General features: G+C 36.4%; 1 protein-coding gene and 1 long non-coding RNA gene across 9 annotated transcripts in view; one reads left to right on the top strand and one right to left on the bottom strand.

The window, feature by feature from the left end:
* LOC106881694 (KAT8 regulatory NSL complex subunit 1) overlaps positions 1-21763 on the top strand; it is a 103410-nt gene that overhangs the window by 18031 nt on the left and 63616 nt on the right. For 2 of the 7 annotated variants that reach the window (XM_052967364.1, XM_052967365.1), the window contains exon 2: positions 1110-1221. In XM_052967364.1, coding sequence (XP_052823324.1) covers positions 1175-1221 — 47 coding nt within the window. In that variant the 5' untranslated portion in view covers positions 1110-1174. Of the gene's footprint in view, positions 1-1109; positions 1222-14012; positions 14152-16194; positions 17056-18069; positions 19051-19691; positions 21360-21763 lie in introns of those variants that run through there. The other 5 variants (XM_052967360.1, XM_052967362.1, XM_052967363.1 and 2 more) reach the window with 5 other exon arrangements.
* Positions 1179-17648, bottom strand: LOC128247621 (uncharacterized). 2 transcript variants are annotated; one of them, XR_008263994.1, is made up of 3 exons: positions 17546-17648; positions 10926-13079; positions 1179-9399 (listed from the first exon to the last, which is right to left on the bottom strand). It is a non-coding gene; the product is annotated as an uncharacterized LOC128247621 (long non-coding RNA). The 2 variants fall into 2 exon arrangements; XR_008263993.1 differs by having other exon boundaries at positions 12166-13079.

Genomic DNA, 21763 nt, shown 5'->3' with positions numbered 1-21763 from the left:
ATATATACACAAACACACATATAGATCATGATGATCATCTTAACCCATGCTGACATGGGTTGAGTAATTTTACAGGATCTGGTAGATGAAAAGACTGCATGATGTTCTAACATCTACTTTGGCATGGTATTTTGGGGCTGGATGCCCTTCTTAATACCAACCACTTTGCAGAGTGTATTTAATGCTTTTTCCTTGGCACCAGCACTACTGAGGCCACCATGTAACTTGCAAACTAAGACCCCATATATATGCAGTACATGGAGCAAGGGTGGCTGTCTAGCAAGTTTGCTTCTGAACCACATGGTTCCAGGCTCAATCCCACTGTATGGCATCTTGGGCAAGTGTCTCCTCTCTAGCCTTGGGCTGACCAAATCCTTATGAATTTCACAGACAGAAACTGAAAGAAGCCCATCGTATATATATTTGTGTCTTTTTGTCTTGATGTAAAGGAGTGTTACTATCAGACAAGCAGTTCTGGCAAAGGGAAATATTACTTTATTTGGAAACAAGTAATGGTTGGTGATAAGAAGGGCACTCAACCATAGAAAATCTACTTCAACAAAATTCTGTCTGATCCATGCAAGCATAGAGATGTAGACATAAAAATAATGACATGTACATAAATATATATATTATTATATATATATATACACACACACCTTTTCCAGGCACAACCAATAGTTACAGAAATTAAGCAATTTCGAAATAGCAAAGAAAGACATCTTAGTTACTTAGAAATTCAATTGTGCATTGCTGCACACACACACACACCACTGTAGCAGATGTTAATTACTTGAAGTTTTGTTTGATACAAACTTTTCCTATCACTAACCAATTTAGTATGGAAAATATTTAGTGATTTCAAAATCAAACTTGATATTCTTGTGGATGAAATTTTTATAAGGTAAAATGAGAATAGAATAGTTTATTTGGAACTTGTTTTAGCTAAGTGTGGATATTGAATGCAGAATAAATTTGATTTTATGACTTCAAGTATTTTTGCTTAAGCAATTTAATTTCAGAATGATACAAATTATGATTTAACTTCATCTAATTAGTAAATAAAATCGCTAAGTTTTTAATTGTAATCATTTATTTTTATTTTTCAGGATGGTTTCTTTACTATTACATTTTTGGCAAAATCATATTTTTGTTAAATTTGAACATATGTTAAATGGAATTACTGATGTTAAATGATGGAATGTACCCCCTTGATAATCAGTAAGTACAATTTTATTTGTATAATTTAACATAACCCCAAAAGTTATTAAAATGCATTGAAGACAAAAAAAAAAAAAGAAATGAAAAGTGATGTTTTTTCTTTAATAGATAACCGCAATAGTGGTTGTGTGGGTTAGTACCGGATTAACTGCTGAAGATCATGTAGTCAAGCCTTGCCACAGCTATCATCCTTTGCCCTTAATTTAGAGACCCGTTTTGTTTTAAATTCATATGTGCAAGCATAGCTGTGTGGTTGTTGTTGGCACTCCGTCGCTTACGACGTCAAGGGTTCCAGTTGATCCGATCAACGGAACTGCTTGCTCGTGAAATTAACGTGCAAGTGGCTGAGCACTCCACAGACACGTGTACCCTTAACGTAGTTCTCGGAGATATTCAGCGTGACAAGGCTGACCCTTTGAAATACAGGTACAACAGAAATAGGAAGAAAGTGTGAGAGAAAGTTGTGGTGGAAGAGTACAGCAGGGTTCGCCACCATCCCCTGCCGGAGCCTCGTGGAGCTTTAGGTGTTTTCGCTCAATAAACACTCACAACACCCGGTCTGGGAATCAAAACCGCGAGTCTGCTGCCCTAACCACTGGGCCATTGCGTCTCCACATATATTTATATATACACATACAAAAACACATCTATATCTGTGTATTTATGTATGTATGCTTGTCTTGACATGTGATTGATGTAAATGAACATCACTGTCGTACAAGCAATGTTGTTTCCAGTTACTGTGAAAAGCACTTCTGGCCTTGGGGAAAATATTACCTTGCTTGGAAATAAGTGAGGGTTGGTGACAAGATGTGTATCTGGCTATGGAAAATATCTACCCCAGCAAATTCCATCTGATCCATGCAAACATGGAAAAGTGGATGTTAATTGATGATATGTATATGCGTGTGTGTTAGTTTACATTTGTATTTCTCCAAAAATCACAAGCTACAAGCAGTAATGTTGCTGTCATTTCTCCTGTCAACAGATCATTCACTGCCATTGCAGTGAAATCCCTTATTCAAAAAACAGTTAAGGGTATTCAACTATAAAACATTATCTCAATTATATAGTTGTCTAACCCATGCTGGCATGGAAAAAAAAAACAAGTACAAAAATGAACAAAAACAAAGAATTTCATTAGTTAATAATGGAGTGGGGGTCATTCAGCTTAATGCTTTAGCATTTAAACTGGCTCAAATATTCTACTTATTTTATGTTCAAACTGGCCAGATCCAGCTTCTCACACCCACCTTACAATGTCAATTTAGAAATGACAATCACATCATTGAAATCTCAAAGCTACAAGATAATACATGATTAATCTAAAACATGAATATATAAAGCATTACATTTGACAAAGTAATCTGAATGCTAAAGGGTTTAGACAACTTGTGACTAGTGACATAAATATTCAACTGTCCCAATTTTAGAAACATAGATATAAAATAATGTCTATGATCACTGGTACTCAGAATTTCAACATGTTCTAGCATGTTCTTTTAAAGTGATGCTACTCAAGTAAAAGAGCGTCTCATTTTGACTGTAGAGCTTGTTTGCTACTTTTGACTATTTTACATTTGTGATTTCACAAAATTTTATTTTCTCTGAATCCATTAGTAATAGTTGTCTGATCAATGTTGTGGATGGATATTGTATCCTGTGATGTTTGTACTTTAATAAGCTGAAATTATTACGGCATCCTTCAGTTACCTGAAACGCCGAGATACTTGTCTGACATTTCCTTGTGGTCATTCAAGGTATTGTAAAATTTCCCCACTCTCACCAACTCAAGCTCTAATTGAATAGTTTAGAATCAAAGGTGTTCCAGCTATGACTATCCCATCTTTTATTCAGTCATAGTGCATCCAGGATCACATTATCCAATGTATTCTTCCTCATTTAAGAGAGTAAGGTGTCTTCAAAGATTTTATTTTTTGTTGGCTTATATTTATACAGCTATTTCCTATGGTGTGTATATATATGTGTATATAGGTTCAGGCATGGCTGTATGGTAAGAAGCTTGCGAGCTGGCAGAAACGTCAGCACGCCAGGCAAAATGCTTAGCGGTATTTCGTATGCCGTTACGTTCTGAGTTCAAATTCTGCCGAGGTCGACTTTGCCTTTCATCCTTTCGGGGGGTCGATAAATTAAGTACCAGTTACGCACTGGGGTCGATGTAATCGACTTAATCCCTTTGTCTGTCCTTGTTTGTCCACTCTATGTTTAGCCCCTTGTGGGCAATAAAGAAATAAGAAGCTTGCTTCCCAACCACATGGTCCTCGGTTCAATCCCACTATGAGGTACCTGGAGTAAGTGTCTTCTATAACATCAGGTTGACCAAATTGTGAGACGATTTGGTAGATGGAAACTGAAAGAAGCCTGTCATGTTGTGTGTGTGTGTGTATATATATATATATATATATATATATATATACACACACACACACATATCTTTGTTTTTCCTCATCACCACTGCTTGGATAGAATAAGCACCAGGCTTATAAGAAAAATAAGTACTGGGGTTGATTCATTCGACTAAAAATTCAGGTAGTGCCTCACCATGACTACATTTTAATGATTGAAGTAAGTAAAAGATAAATATATATATATGTGTGTGTGTGTGTGTGTGTAAAACAAACCATCCTGCAGCACTATGCTTTTGAAGATTAGTGGAATCCATTGATTAAAATAACAGTTATGGGTTAGCAACAGGAAAGGCATCTGGCTGTAAAAACAAAACCATACGTAAATGCATATTTGTCCAACCCATGTTAGCTTTGAAAAACAGATGTACAATGAATGAACAGTATATGTATATCATCATCATCATCGTTTAACGTCCGCTTTCCATGCTAGCATGGGTTGGACGATTTGACTGAGGACTGGTGCAACCGGATGGCTATTGTCAGTTCACATTTGTTGCTTCAATTACAGATATTTTCATTGTTTTTCCATATATATATATATATATATATATATATATATATATATTATTTCTTTCAAACATTGAATATCATTGTTTTAACCTTTTAGCATTCAGATTTCCTTAAAATATAATGCTTGTTCATTCACATTGTTTTGCATTAGTTGTGCATTACTTTGTAGCTTTGAAATTTCAATGATGAGATTGTTTGTTTCTAGAATAACATTGTAGGGTAAATGTGAGACTGGCTGGATCTGGCCAGTTTGAAAATAAAAAAAAAGTTAGAATATTTTGGCAGGATATAGCTGGTTTAATGTGTCTTTTTCCATACTTATATGGGTCAGATAGAATATGTTCAGGCAGATTCTTTATAGCTGGATGCCCTTCTTGTTGCCAACCCTCATCTATTTCTGAGTAAGGCCCTAGCTGGTCATATTTTTATAGAAGACTGGAAATGAATGACACTGCTTGTATGATAGTGACACCCTACAGCTATCACATGATATCAAGACAAAAACACACACACGCACATGCATATATGTGTTTCTTTCAGTTTCCATCTACCAAATTCATTCATAATTTTTTGGTCTGCCCAAGGCTAAAGTGAAATGGACTTACCAAAGGTGCTACACAGTGGGACTGAACCAGAAGCCATTTCCTTATATTTTTTTGACTGTTCTCCGTCATTGGTCTGTGGCCATGTTGCAGTACCACCTTCAGGGTTTTTGTTTAGTTGATTACAGTGATCCCAATACTTGGTTATTTTATTGCATGGCAATGGTACCATTTTAACACAGGCCTCGTTTTAACAAGCAGTGTTGTCACATACACACACAAACTGATTACAGGTAAGTTCACTTGCCATCAATTCACCATGAAGAAAATTTACCAAGAAAAAAATATCCATAGTATCTCACCATTAATAGTTAAAAACTATTTTATTGAAAGATAAAAAGACAATGAATTGATGATGGTGAATTTACCGGACATGATATAAACTATATACACGTCTACACCAATCTATCTGTATGCACACACCCACATAATAGGCTTCTTCATAGTTTCTGTGTACTAAAATCCACTGAGAGAATTGCTCCTCTTGAGGCTATGGCGAACTTTATAAGACCCTTTCACAGTGCAAAACCATAGGATTGAACCTGAAGGATGTGGTTGTGAAACAAATATGATAACCACATAACTGTTCTTGCATCAATGTATTTAGTAATAGTGATTTCAAATGTTGGCACAAGGCCAGCAATTTCGGGGGGAGGGTTAAGTCAGTTATATCAACCCCAGTGTTCAACTGGTACTTATTCATTGATGCAGATTTTTTTTACAACTGGATGCTTTTCCTGTTGCCAACTCTTATCTATTTCCATGTAATTGTAATTTCCTCATGGAAGATGGGAAACTAAGGACATATCCAGACATATGCACAATTTTAAAGTCTACTTTTCCATGTTTGCATGGGTTAGATGGAGCTTAGTGAGGCAAACTTTTTCTACATTTGAATGCCCTTCCTGTTGCAAACCCCTTTTGTTTTCAAGCAAGATAGTATTTTCCTCATGGCCAGGCATGTTCTTGCAGAATATTGGAAACAAATGACACTCCTTGTGTGACGTCAAGAGAAAGAGACACAAACACACATTGCATACATGTACACATAACAGGCTTCTTTCCATCTACTAAATCCACTCACAAGGATTTGGTTGACCCAGGGCATTAAAGACATTTGCCCAAGTACCATGTGTATACATGATGGGCTTTCAGTTTCTGTTGACCAAAACCGCTCAGAAAGCTTTGGCTAGCCCTGATCTATACTAGAAGACATTTGCCCAAGGAACCCTGTGATTGAAAAGCAAACTTTTTACTAGGCTTTAAGTGTCTGTCTACTATTTCCTTATTTGAAGCTGTGTAAGAAGATACTTGTCTAAGGTGCCATGCAGTGTGTGTGAACCTAAAACCACATGGATGGGAAGCCTAACTGGACAAATTGCATATGAAATTGTCACAGATTTCTTTGACCAGTTAACCTATCAGCTGATTATGGTTTCTTAATGTTCCATTCTTACAGAGATTTTAATGACTTCTAACAGACAAAAGGCTACAAGTTTTTTGGCAGGCAATGAGGTTCATCAATATTTCACAAGTACCTTGAACCTGAAAGAGTTAAAGAATCAGAATCCTATTTTAAGTGTGAAATGTGTTATTCCCATACAGGAATATAGCATTTGTTATCTTATAGATATTCCATTCAGCATCCCATTCTTGTATACTCATCTCTGTTGACGTGGATGGACTAACATTTTCAAATTTAGGTATTTGTATATTGATGGAATAAATGTTATTGTTTTTTTCTATTGCCAACCACAGAACTATTAAGAGTAGATGTTTGATCTCTTATATGAATTCTCTAGATAATTTCTTAATAAAAAGGAAGCTAGTTTATTTACACTCCACCTTGATCATTACATTAATTGAGTTAATAGTCAAACCTTTACACTGAGCAGCTAAATTTCCCTCAAATTACACTTTACTGCTTTCAAATAAGGGACATTGAGCAAAGCAGTCATTTTTAATGCTTTGTGGATGTTTTCTGTAATTGTGAACTAAAATTGGTGCATACTGCAGTTCCTGCATCTCAGTTTGAAACTGTGACCCACTTATACAGTACCTAGAAAACCAACACTTTTATCTGCAATGTCCTTATCTCTGTTTTCAAAATCTTATTAATTTTTCTCTGAATGGAAATCATAGACATGGTAGATATAGCTTACTTAAATGCTTTACAGTATTTAATTTGGTGCATCATAGCATAGTTGCTTTTGTTTTTCAATTCTTTGGAATTTGGTGGAGAAAAAAAGTGAAGCCACTCCATTCCATTCACAATTACTATTCTTACCTCTCACCTTCACATTTGGTCCTTTACAGAGTCAAAAATAACCATTTTTTGAAAAAATTTTCTTGTCTAACTATTTTGGCACAAAGGCTGCAAATTTAAGGCATCATCATCATTTAGCCTCTGTTTTCCATGCTGGCAGTGGAGGCGCAATGGCCCAGTGGTTAGGGAAGCGAACTCGCGGTCATAGGATTGCGGTTTTGATTCCCAGACCGGGCGCTGTGAGTGTTTATTGAGCAAAAACACCTAAAAGCTCCACGAGGCTCTGGCAGGAGATGGTGGTGAACCCTGCTGTACCCTTTCACCACAACTTTCTCTCACTCTTACATCCTGTTTCTGTAGTGCCTGTAATTCAAAGGGTCAGCCTTGTCATACTGTGTCACGCTGAATATCCCCAAGAACTACGTTAAGGGTACACGTGTCTGTGGAGTGCTCAGCCACTTGCACGTTAATTTCACGAGCAGGCTGTTCCATTGATCGGATCAACTGGAACCCTTGACGTCGTAAGCGACGGAGTGCCAACAACTCCATGCTGGCATGTGTTGGATGGGTGTCTGCAAGTTGGAGGACTGTGTTGAGCTTGAATGCCTGTTTTGGCATGGTTTTCTACAGCTTGAAGCCCTTCCTAATACCAATTACTTTACAGCATGTATTGAGTGTTTTTCCATGACATCAAGTGACTCTTAAGACAAGAACCCTTCAACTGAGTGGGGCTGTAGTATTAGAGGTGGTGGATTTATGCCATGTAAAAAGAGATTAAAATAAGATAGAGTAGGGGTCCTCAACCATTTTATTCCGATGGACCCCCCCCATTGCCATTCGATGTTTAAAAACTAGTTTCATAGAATGTTATTTATTGTTTTCACACGTTAATTTGTGTAGGTTGAACCATAAAATGTTAAGAGAAAGAAACCTAGCTGCTTCCTGCAATACATACATCTTAAGCAAAATATTTTTAGGGGCCCTGCCCTTAAAATACTATTGTGAATTCCCACTGAGATAGAGGGAGAGGAACAGGTATCTTGCTGTTGAGGAGATGCATGGCTCCACCAACTAGAAAGAGAAAAGGAGAAAAGATGGTAGTGGTTAGATGTCACCCTCAAGGTACAAGAAGGTGAATATGAGAGAGAAGTGGAACAGAGAACAGACAGGGTTAGTGGGTAGGTAAGTTTATGAGGGTGTAAGAGGGAAGTGGTAAAAGGATAGAGTTGGGGATGACAGATCATGTAATAAATCCCAACGGTGCTACTGCAACAATCGTATTGTGTCCCCGGGGCACAATAGTTCAACTCGGCTTGCCTTACTGCTCCTTTTACTTCATAGTTCAGTGGTTAGTTCTAACGATATACAAATGTCCAAATTTGAAAATTTTAGCTGTAAAATGAGTATAAGTAACAGGGTAAAGATAGGATATAGCTGTCAACTGCTGGACGTAGCCACCTTTCACGGCCGAGGGTTTTTAGTCATATCACCAAATCAGCTAACTTGACACTAGCCAGATGCTCTACCAGTGTTAATGTCCATTTTTGCCTACTGGGAGGATTGGGAGTAATGTGAAATATCTTGCTCAAGGACACGATGATCCACCTGGGCCAAGTATTGAATCCATTACCTTATTATCAAGAGCCTAGTTACCTAACCACTGGGTCATGTGCATTTTCTAATCCCATTTGTCTGTCTTTGTTTGTTTCCTCTATGTTTAGCCCCCTGTGGGCAATAAAGAAAAAAATTTTCATATGAAATACAAGTATGTCTTAACAATATAGGAAACTGCTTGGTTCTTTTATTATTTGATGACAATGTGACCATGTTATAATTTCATGTTATCTTGCTCAGCAAGTTTGGTTTGCCTTTTCACTATCTACGTTATATAAGGACTTAATTTGTTAAAATAGAAGATAATGTGCATTGTGGATCGATTCATTAGCAAGTTATTTTTATATTCTATTCATGATTTTTACTTGGCAGTCTCTTGCAATACTTCAACAACAGTATGTCTCTTTGGTCATGACTTAATAGATAGAGCAACAAAATCTAGTTCATATCATACCCTATCATCTCAGAAAATGATATGTTGGATAATGTGATCCAAGGAGGATTGGAAAAAGATGACATAATCACAGAATGCTTTTAAGCTTAAGTCTGCTTGATTAGAGCAAACCACATCCCTCTCAAACCATGTTCTACTTTCCTTAAAAAAAATAGGACTCAATGGACAATGTTGTATTAGATATACAAAAGATGGGATGATGCTGGCTGGAACTTCTTGATTGCTGTCAACTTAGGCCCTGCAATGATTTTTATCATCATTACATGTAGTGGTGTTGAACTTCAATACTTTCTTGACTGGCTTCTGTTGTAAAGAAATAGGATTAATTGTAAAGAATTATGTTCAATGAAGAGTTTTGAATAGAAATTTTTAACGTTTTAAATTGCTTTCGTTCTTGATCAAAAGTTATTCCATCTATTCTCTAATGCTGCAAAATGACCTGTCCCACCTGATAAAGCAACAATTTTTTTTTATAAACATACAGACATATATACTTGTGAATCATCATCCTTCAGCAGCCATTCTCCATGCTGGCATGGGTTGGACGATTTGACAGGGGTTTGCAAGTGGTGTGTGTGTGTGCACCAGTTGTCTGTTTCGGAATGGTTTCTGTGGCTGGATGCCTTTCCTAACACCAACCCATTTACAGAGTGTACTAGAAGCTCTTTACATGGTGTTGGCATGGGTGCTTTTTACATAGCACTAATAGCTGCAAGGTAGCCAAGTGACTTGCAAGACAAGGACATCTCAACTGAGAGAGCAAGAGATTGGAGTATGACAGGTTAGGAATAGCTGTCTTACTATAGAGGTGATACTTGGCTACCCCAGTAGGACGAGGATGTAGATGGAGATGGGAGAGAGAGAGAAAAAGATAGATAGTGAGAGGACCTACCCACAGGGAACAGTGAAGTAGCTCAGAGAGGGTAGAGATGTATCATAAGAGTGTGAAGGTAGATTTTAGATAGTAAGTGATGTTGAGAGGAAACCCGAGGAACCTGCAGAGAAGTGGTGGAGGTTTTAGGGAGATGTTGTGGATGAGTTTTGCCAAAGGACAGAGTTATGTGTGAGGGGAAGTGGGGGTTGTCATGGACATGCCTGTATATATGGATGGCCATACACATTTGTAAATGAGTGACGGGCTGTGGATTTAAGTACTGGGTCATCCCATAAATAATGCAGTTTTTTCAATTACATGAACAAAAAGTTGGAGGGGGACAGGATAAACTACCTGCATCAACTTACTATAAAAAGCAGGTAGTAAGTTTACCTTGTATTTATTCTTAGTGCAAGTTTTGAAGAGTGCAGTTCGATTTTAACAGTTATTTTTTCAAAGCTATAAGGGAAGTGACAAAGGAGCAGATTCGACATATTTTGCTTTACGAGTTCAATATAGGCAATAACACAACAGAATGAAAGTTTTGAAGAGTGCAGTTCGATTTGAACAGTTATTCTTTCAAAGCTATAGTGAAAGTGACAAAAGAGCATATTCTGCATATTTTGCTTTATGAGTTCAATAAAGACAACAATGCAATGGAAAGTGTAAGGAATATCAATGCAGTATATGAGGATCGGACAGTAAGCGTAAGCCAGTGTCAATGGTGGTTCCAGAAATTTTAAGCTGAAAACTACAGCCTAGATGGTGAGCCTTGCCCTGGAAGATCTGCAGAGCCTGACGAGGATGCCCTGCAAACCCTGGTGGAACAAAATCCCATCGTGACTGCTGAGGAACTAGCAGAGAAGCTTGGATTTGGTCATTCAACCATTCATCAACAACTGCATGCCATTGGAAAAGTCAGCAAATTGGGTCAGTGGATTCCTCACAAACTTACCGAGTCTAATCATGCACAGAAAATGAATGTGTGCTCTTCTTTGTTGTCACGTTTCAAGAATGAACCTTTTTTTGGACCAAATAGTGACTGGTGACGAGAAATGGCTTCTCTAAAGTGCCGAAGACAGTGGGTAGGGAAAGGAGAATACTTGTACTCCGGGCTAAAGGTCTTCACTCACGTAAGGTGTTTTTATCTGTTTGGTGGGATATGAAAGGTTTAGTCCACTTTGAACTTTTAAACCGAAACCCAATGATAACAAAGGAGATCCACTGTGAGCAGCTTGAGTGGCTTAAGTCAGCACTTGAAGACCATCTTTGGTTTCAAGACAAAAAGTGTTCTTCCATCAGGATAATGCTCAGCCACATACAGCGAGGATAACATTTCAAAGGCTGGATATTGCCCTATCTGATTATCATTTATTCCGCAGTCTTCAAAATCATTTGGAGGGAAAAAAATATGAATTCTGTAGACAAGTTCAGAACAGTACTGGAGGGGTATTTTTCGTCATGGACAAATGAATTTTGGAAGACAGGCTTTGCAATTCTACCAGATAGATGGAAGAGCGTTGTAGAAAATGAAGGAGAGCTTTTGAAAAATAAAAGAAGTATAAAAAAAACGCATTGTTTATGGGATGACCCAATACATCCTACACTTGTTTTTCAAAGTTGAAAGGCATTTTATATATGACTGCCATTTGAAGCAGTAAGATTTAGTGTAGAAGTCCCCAACCACTGGGTTGCAGAGAAAGAATAAATTTTAACTATTGCAGTCTGCAGGACTTGTTTACATTATCTATGTTTGGGTTTCATGGATTTAGTGTGATATTTAGACTGAGAATAATTGGAGCAAGATTTTTTTGGTGATTTTATTTTAGTGATCTAAATTTTCTGATAGCAAAATTACGTGTTTTGCTTTTATCTGCTCAAAACTAAGGAACAACATTCATTCTTTTAAAATTTTCTTTTTCAATTACAAATTCAATTTTGATTTAGAGACCTATATTTAGATGGTTTACAGGTCTGATCTTTTTTTACAAGCAAAAATGCACAGGCATGGCTGTGCACACCCACATGGTCTCAGATTCAGTTTCACTGTGTGGCACCTCAGACAAGTGTCTTCTACTATAGCTCCAGACCAACCAAAGTAAAGCCTTGATAGTGGATTTCATAGATGGAATCTCAAAGAAGTCTATCTTATATATATTTTAAGCGTGTGTGTGTGTGTGTTATTGTCTCCTTACCTTGACTTCATGTGATAGTTTTAAACGAATGTCAGACAGAAGTGGCGTTCTTAGTTTCCAGTTTTCCATGGAAAACGTTTTTGGTATGGGGAATATTATCTTACTTAGTAACATGAGGTTTGGCGATAGGAAGAGCATCCGGCTATAGAAAATCTGCCTCTACAAATTCCGTCCGACCCATGCAAGTGTATAAGTGGACGTTAAAACGACGATGATGAAAGTTTATGTTGCTAATATCTAACGACTAAATATTGATGAATGTCTCGTCGTGATTACCTGTACACTTGAGATCATTATATCGAAATCTGTACGGTTGAGTTAGCTAGATTTACGACTGCACACGTTTATTACGAGGTATGAAAACTTACGACCCATACACGAATCGATGTCTCAAACTACCTCCACGGTGAATGTAAGTGATTGGAAAACGAATATTCATCAATACGTTTTAAACGTCACCTTCCGTTAAAATGACAACTGTAAAAGTGATTTTCTGATTTGAAAAAGCATTTTGGCGACAAGCTATTCTCTCATATTTTCATTTACCTCATTCTCTCAACACGGAAACTCGAACTATTTTGTAAATATCTCCAATTTGATAGATTAACTTTTGTTTTATCAGTTTGTTATTAAAAAAAAAAAATAATAATATAATTTGCATTCTCATTCATTACTAAGTAAACGTCACGTAATCGCTCATTGATCTAATACTAATAACCTCTGTATTATCATTTTCCCCTTATGTAAATAGCTTTCTTGCCTAGTCCTAGTATAATCAATTCCTAATTTTTAATTTGTAATTACACGATATTTATTATAAATTCATTTAGCCTGCATTGTATTTCTTTTCAAATTCGACGCAATAATGGTGCAAGGGAGACAATTGTTAATTCCTTCTGTCGATGCTGATATTTCTGCAAGTAAAAAAAAATACACATAATATATATTACGTAACACAAGTAATAAATGTACTTTCCTCAACCATTTTTCCATGCTCAGTTACGATTGTTACTTAAAATGAGCTGTGATATTATGGATAAGTTACGAAATGAAAAAAAACCAAATGCTGCTGAATAAAAACAAAATTAGTCTTTAAAAAGTTTTTTTTTTATATATACCCCACCACCCTCCCCGTCATTTAAAGAATGAAGTAACAACACTAAAGTGGTTTTTAAAGCAGTCGACGATGTTTTTTTTTTTAAACAAAGTTATAATTACAAATAAAGCATCCGAAATAGAGGAGAAAGTGGTTCATTTTTCGTTTTGAAACGGGGAAAGGAAAAAAAGTAAATGAATAAAATAAATAACCGTTACGTAGATAGCTAATAAAGTGCGTTAAATATTTCCCTTCAAAAGGAAAAAAAAATCTTGTGGTTCGCGATCATATAGTAATTTCGAGGAAAATCGCAGGCAATTTGTTTTCTAATTAACTTTCTGTGTAAACTTCTATAGATTTTGTTTTTCATAAAATTGGTTTATTCTTGAATATGAAAAAAAAAAATCGTATTCTTATATATATATATATATATATATATACATATACACACATATACACACACACATTTTACAACAAAACCAATTGCCTAATTCTACAAACGAAATTAATAATAATTAGTAAATTTCACAACTCCGATCAGCAATAATTGTGCTAATCGATCTCAATTATTTCCCTTTGTATAATTTATCTCGGCTTCGTTGTCAGAAAGCTAATTAATCTATTGAATATTTGAAATAATTAGGTATTTTTTAAAAATAATTTTGTTCTACTTAAACGATACATTTTTTTTTACGCATTATTTGATCTAAAATGTACCTTTTAACCAAATACAGTAAACACTGTGTGGTTGTTGTGAAGGGCGCCGTGATGTGACTGTGGGTGTCATATGGTAGTGAAGTGGGTAAAATTCCCAACGCTTCGACTCCGCGACCCGGTTTCGATTGGCAGTTTAAACGACTTCATGTACATCGTTAATGCCCTTGGGAAAGGTATGGATATTATTACAACGTATTTTCTCTTCTCGCCCTATAACCTTCATACTTTATGCCAGTGTATGAATTATTATTAGAACCATGCAATAGGACAGACTGATTTATGCTGCTGCCCATCTATTTAATTTGATGCGTCGGGCTTTTAGTTCAAATCTGACACAAGTCTACAGTATTTTTTTTTTTTCATTTCTCGAAGTCGATCCCAGTAGCGAATTTGTTTGAAGCTGTCTACTTCCTTCTACCCTTTGAAAAAAAATTTTTTTTTAATCACATTTTATATCTCATTGCTTTCCGTGTTTGTAGAGTTAGATAGAACTGTACCAGTAATATACTGCGATAGTTTCAATCGCCTATATTCTACCCTTTGAAAAAATTTTTTTTTTTTATCACATTTTATATCTCATTGCTTTCCGTGTTTGTAGAGTTAGATAGAACTGTACCAGTAATATACTGCGATAGTTTCAATCGCCTATATTTATTTATTTATCTATCCAAAAGTAGTCTAATGCTTCAAGAAATTATATCCTTGATTTATTAAAAAAAAACATTTTCATTGATATTTCAAAAGGTAAGGTGGTCATTCTCCTGAATTCTAGAATATGTTATTCTTTCATTCTTTTCCTTTTTTTTTTAGACAATAGAAACATGCGAGATATATTTGGCTATTATTTCTAGTAGGTCAAGTGACCACATAGAACGTCTCATCGACTTGAATGGCTAGATTCCACTTTTATGATTAAAAACACACACACACACACACATTCTATGTTGGAAGGAAGCAAGCAGCAAATTTTCTTATATTAACATTTCGTTTTCTATCTCTTTCTTTAATGATAATTAAAAATGGCTTTAATGAACACGCCAATACTAATAATATATAATAATCACTGCTGACCACTTTAGACACCAAAATCGATCATGGTTTTAGCTGTATTCTTTCTTTCTTTTACCCACGCACGGCACGCACTAAATAATTTTGCTTCTAGAATATCGGAGAATCGCTACTTAAAAAAAGTTAAGTTAAAAACCTTCTCCAATTTACAAATTACAACCGAATATATATATATTTTTTATTCTCGCACAGAAACCTTGGATCTAATCGTCAAAAATTATTATCGATTATTTTTTTCTTTTACTTTTTCCCTCCCGTTTCGTCTCGAAAACTTTTTATCCGACCACGCCTGTGAACAGCGTTAAGTGAAAAGATAAGATTAATGTTGTGTGTGAAAAAAAGATCAGGGCGGAAATTGAGACAAATATCTACTAAAGTAAATTTTTACTAATTGTGAGAGAATTAACTTTGTATTACAAAATGGGTCCCCCTTTAAACTTTAAGCACTTGGAATATATTTGTCATTAATTCCAGATTAACACAATGGTGCGTGTGTGGGGAGGCACTGAATAACACAATGGTGCGTGTGTGGGGAGGCACTGAACCTGGACGTAATTCATATATTATGAATTCTTGTAGACGGAAAAACCCCATATATATAATGTGAAGCTTCATTTGCCAGCCTTTTCTTGTCAGGCTGTTCAGTTAGGTTGACTATAGATAAAATATATAAACACACACGCACATATATATATATATATACACACACACACACACATACACATATATATAAAGAATACCTACATATCTATATACACATACACACATGTATTTTCACACTCACGCGTACATTATTTTCTGTATCGTAAGAACTAAAAAGGTTGGTGTCAGGAAGGGCATCCGGCCATAAAACATTGCTTCAAGAAGTCCTATCTATGCTAACATAGAAAAAAAAAATGATTTCTATATATATTCACACAGAGCTATATGCAATATAGCTGTCGGTAGAAATCGTCGTTTTATATAGCCATTCGTATATATATATATATATATATGTATATATTCACACCACACCACACACACGCGTATATACATACAATACACACAGGTTATTTTACTTGGATATAAATTCTTGATATATATATGCAAACTGAAAACGGACCTGCGTGTGTATATATATATATATACACATACAATGTGCATGTATGTACAACACATGTACAAAATATGGGGTTTATTAGCTCTCCTTCAGCATTTTTTGTTTTTCAATTATTGAAATTATTTGGTCAATCCAACAATATTAAGATGACATTAAATGGAGATTAGATGAAGATGGTGCTCAATTAAAATCGTAGTACATTGCATTTAATATTTTAATGCCGTAAATAATGTTACAAGCGCCATGAAAGGGGAAAGCTTGTAAGCTTCCTATATATTTCCTTTTTGCTGATCAATAAAGAGGGAAAGGCGCTAAAATTTAGGGCTCCAGGGTAGTATTCTTGTTATCGGTAACATTTCCCCCCTCTTTAAAGGCTTCCTTTTAATAAAGTAGCCAACAAAATCTTTCGTAGTCTAAAGATTTTTAGTTTCTTTTTCTTCTGCATATTTATTCGTAAGGGTCATTGTTGCTTAGCCCCCAAGTCAATTCTGATTGAGCAAAGTCATTCCAAACATGACCATCCCATCGCGTTTATAGGTGGAGGATAACATTAACAAAAGAAATGGAAATAAGGAAGGGCGTATTGGATGTTTAAACGTTAGGGTGTGATTTGAAATGCGACTTTAGCTATTATTTTCAGCATGTCGAGCCGACTGTAGGTAGAAGCGATCACACGTTGGCTTAAGGTTCCTTTTTTTTGTTTCCCATGAAGATAAGCTGTTGTTTGTCGATGGAAAAAGGAAAGAACAAAAACTACAACTCCAGTCGTTTTTGAACTACTTTTTATCATTTCCTGTGAGAGAGCTGGTGGCTTCTTTCTTCGTCAAGAGTGGTTCGCAACAGCGGTGGATCAGGGCAGGCACTGCTGCATCAGTCATGACTAATAAATATGGATCTCATTTCCGGCAAGGTCGCTTGAATTCTTTATTTTTTTCTTTTTCTTAAATAGTATTAGTTACGCATGGATCGACAATTGCATTAATATATAGGCTTCCATAAAAAAAAACAAAAAGAAAAAAAATCTGATTCAGGTTAGGAATCCTTTTTATTTTAATTGCCTCCGCGTGTTTTCTTCTACTCGAATAATATTATTATTTATATTGCGTTTGAAATAACTCTAGTTTTATATTTATGAAAATGAGCACTCCAGGACCCATTTATGTCATACACACAAATATATATATATAGATATATAAGAATACCGCTGCTACTACTTCTATTATAAGTATTATTGTTGTAACCATGAAATATACATCGTTATTTACGTCAGTCTTATAATAATAATAATAAGTGATACTTTTCAGTTAAGTCGGTTACGTGTAAAAATAATAGAAAGTAATTTCAGCTGAAAAATTGTTTCTCATCACATTGGAATCAAACACATTTAGCATGTTACTTACTTCTGTTGTAAGCACTGTCGATTAAATAAAATGAGATCGCGAAAGTGGCAAGACCGGCCAACCTAAAATTGAAGTCAGCCATGATTGCAACGATACCTCGTCCCGTCTTTCACTATTCCAGTAACATCCAACAAGCGGAAGCCACCCTCCCCTCGTCGAAAAACAGATAATAACGATACTTCTTAACATGTGTATGCGTATAATAGATTCAGGATGAACCATTTCAAAATCTATATAAAAATTTGAATTATCGAGCTCGGAAAAATATGGACATTTTTGTAGTTTGTTTTTCTCATTACTTAAACTGCTCGGCATCTAGATTCTAAGTTAATGTGTTTGATTGACTTTGAGTGTAAGTGAACGGGGAGTGTGTAAAGTAAATGCAATGTCGCTAGAGCCACGGCTGTTAGCCAATCGAATCATCGCTGATGTCCAATCGAAACGCTGTCTCGTTCTCTACTTGTCCTATAGCATGATCGAGCAGCTATTATTATCCTGCAGTTTAAGGTTTTAGGATGACGGCCTTCTTTACGGCCTCCTCCTCCTTCCTCCCTTTCTGTCTCGCTCACTCGTTTGCTTTAACTCAGAACGACGCCATGATGCCTTTATGGAGTACACACACTATTGCTGCTGCTACTACTGCCACTGACAGTAGTGTTCTATGAAGAGAGAAGGCGAGGAAGTGTGATAGACAGATAGACAGACAGCTCGAGAGAGAGAAAGAGAGGAAGACAGCTATAGAGACATTAGGGAGGGAGAGTGAAAGACTGACCGAACTATATTATAACATAAAGCAAAAAGCAAGCTTTTTTCCACCGGCGCCATGACCGCCTCCTTCTCATTAAACGGGGGAAGGTGACGTTCTGACGACGAAATACTGATCTTATGCGAGAACCGAGATGATGTTTGTGCACTTAGTTGTTTATTAAGACCTACCAACTTCCTCATCAGCATCGCTTCATTGTCGACAGAAAGAAAGGAAAAAAGGCCTTTTAATCTATTTAACTAAAAAAAAAAAAAAAGCAACTACCCCCTCCCATTTAATTCCATACGGAGGTGGGAAAAAAGAAATCATCTCGCACACATACACACACCACACGGTTCTATATAATATTATCTATACACACATGTATATACAATTATACATACATTTCTATATGCATACATCTACACATAAACACATTACAATATAGTTTCTGGCGTCTTCTTCACACTCCCATCAAGGATTTCTCTTCACGAAAGCGAACAACACACGGGGGTCTTTTTATGGAAAAGAAAAGTCTGCTTCTTTTCAGTCCACCAAAACAGAATGGATTAGTTTATTTGATTTTTTTTCGTTCGTTCGTTGCCGTGCTTGTTTGAAGACGACGAAGACGAAAGAGACGGCGGAAAGGCGGCCACGACTACGACAACCAAGCTCTCTCTCTCTTTCACTCAACTGCTTGTTATTTAGCCGAGCAGCACCTCCTGCTCGAACCACCTAGGGTACGTGGCGAAATCACGTGGTACTTGCGAAAACCTATTTTTATTTATTTATTTGTTTCTTTGATATTCCGCTCTTTATGTTTGTTTTTTTCTTCTTCTTTTTAAACATATAATTTATATATGTATTTTTTGTTTCTTGAAATATTCCGCTAAGCCTTTTTTTTTTAATAATTTCTAAAAGCTTTTTCAATTCAATTGTAAATTTGTACGAAGAGAAAAGATGAAAAAAAAAATGTGAAAGGAAAAAAAATAAACCCACCCAAATCCCTTCCCTTCACCCCCACAAATGTCAGCCTATCAAGATCTTTTGTTACGTATGTAGTAAGCATTATCTCTTAAAAAAAAAAGCTGGTAGTTTTCCTGGTTTTAATTTGTTCTTTATTTTTGTGTAATGTGTGTGTGTGTTAAAAGCCTTTTCACTCGTCATTTCTCTTCTTAGTTCATTTACGCTATTATTATGTTAAAAATATGAAATTCTACGTTATCATATATAAGTAGTATATTAATCTCCTCGTGTGTGCCTGTCATATATATATACATATCTATCTATCTATAAGTGTGTGTGTGTGTATGCACACATTTGTGTAAAGTACCATGGTGAACGTGTGTGTTAATTATTTATCTGTACGTATGTATATGTCTTTATTTTTGTTCGTTTCAGATTCGAGTATGATCCCTTTCCGCCTTATTTTCATTCAGAATGGCTAATCTGGCCTCACGATTTTGCAAAATGACACGAATCACGTGCTTAATTTTACTTGAATGATACAATAATAATGAAAATGCTGTAGGATTACCAATACAAGAAAAGTGTTTTGCCTTTTTTTTTTTTTTTTAAAAAAAAAAAAAAAAAGGACTTTATTGTGCAGGAATACATGAATCTACATATAATTTTTTCAATTCTTGACTCTTAAGTGAGTCTTGAAAAACCCAGTCGTGCATTCTTCAGTTGTATAACTCCACTTTATGTGGTCATATAACGGACTTTTATGTGCAGCCCTTTGCCGCTAAGGGTATGGTGCATGGCCGCTATGGCGCCAGCGCTCACGGAAGCGGCCACACAAGCACACATTAAGCTGCCTCTTTCACCACCCTCTTCCACAGATTGCAGCCTGCTCAACGGTCGGGATAAAAAACCAACAATTGGGGCGAAAGAAGAGTTCGGCAGTTCCGTGGCCAGATCACCCGTGGAGAAAGGGTTCGTGAAACCCGCCCTGTCTGGTCTAACGTATCTGCAGAACGTCAACGGAGGTTTGGCAAAGCCAGTAGTCGGCAACACGTCTGTTGCCGCGGCTGGTGGTGGTAGGTTGGTTCACCTGAGAGTTATTCGAAACCTGTCCAAGGAACCCTACCATCGGAGCGAGGTTACTGCCGCCAGAAAGGAAGGAGTTAACAATTCCACCAATACCAGGAATCAAATGAATCGACAGAGTTCCTTTTCACCGCGAGGATCTTTGGCTATGAATAATAATATTAACAGTAAAAACAGTCTTACCATTACCACTACTTCTACCACCACCACCACTACAACTACTACTACTACTAATAACAATAATAGTAATATATCTAGCGTTTGTTTCAGTGAATATCCTCAGCAGCGCCTTAAGAATTCTCTCTCCATTTTGGCGTCTAAATTACAACGATCTCATGAAGGTTCGTCGAAAACGTCATCATTAATAGTAAACAACATGAATACAAACGCCATTGATAAACCTTGTAATGAGAGCAGCATTGTTAGTGGATCCGGAAGGAGTATTGAAGGTGGCCTTGATCTGCAGACTGTCCAACAGCAAGTGGATAAGTTTCAATGCAGTTTAGAGAAGAAAGCGAGCACTTTACTGAAGCGATTACGTCGAATCCAAGGCAGGCAGCTGGAACAACATATCAGGCACCAGTTAGCGGGTTTTGTGAACAAACAGCACAAAAACCTGCAGAGTATGGCTAAATCTATCAAATCGCCCGGCCCCAGCAATGTAGCCGTCGCCGATCTGAAGACAGAGTTGCTGCAGAGCGAAGACGTACGGAATTTATCCACTGCCGCCCTGGTCAACCTAGTCAGGAAACTGCAATCATCTCAGCCGATTTCGATCGGTCATCAGAGGCTGATACAGAACGTCTCGACCAAGATAGACTCCAACAGCGTGCTGAAACTGGACAAGGCGACATGCGAAGAGTCGGAGCGTGTCGCATGTCAATTGAACACTGCTCTCAGGCATATGGAATCATCTCTGGACTCTGATGCAACGGAGAGTAGTTCTGGTGGTGAAAGCTCTGATGAATGCGAGTTTGGTGAAGTCGACACAGAAAAGAAAATGCAAGACATGCCTCTGTAAGTAATATTTTTTCTTCAGCATTTTTTTTTTTTTTTTTTTTTTTTTTTTTTTTTTTGTTAGAAAATAAATTTATGTACATAAATATAACAATATGAATGTCATCACTACTACGAACACGTCCACCTGCTGCAGTTAGTTGCAGTCGCATCATTAGTAACAAAAACAAAAGCCATTTACCACCTTCCACATTGCGACATATTTTAAATATATTTTTTTGGCACAACATATATCTGTACACACAAACATACGCAAGTAATACATCTATCTATATATATGATACATCCATCCCTCTATATGTATTTGTGTGTGTGTATAGATATACATATACACATATACTCTCTCTCATATATATATATATATATATATGCGTGTGTGTGTGTAGTTTTACAGTTGTTGTGGG

This window comes from Octopus bimaculoides, chromosome 4 (assembly GCF_001194135.2).
Source record: "Octopus bimaculoides isolate UCB-OBI-ISO-001 chromosome 4, ASM119413v2, whole genome shotgun sequence".
Taxonomy (NCBI): domain Eukaryota; kingdom Metazoa; phylum Mollusca; class Cephalopoda; order Octopoda; family Octopodidae; genus Octopus; species Octopus bimaculoides.
The sequence above is the reverse complement of the archived record's forward strand: the minus strand, read 5'-3'. Positions and strand labels throughout refer to the sequence as shown.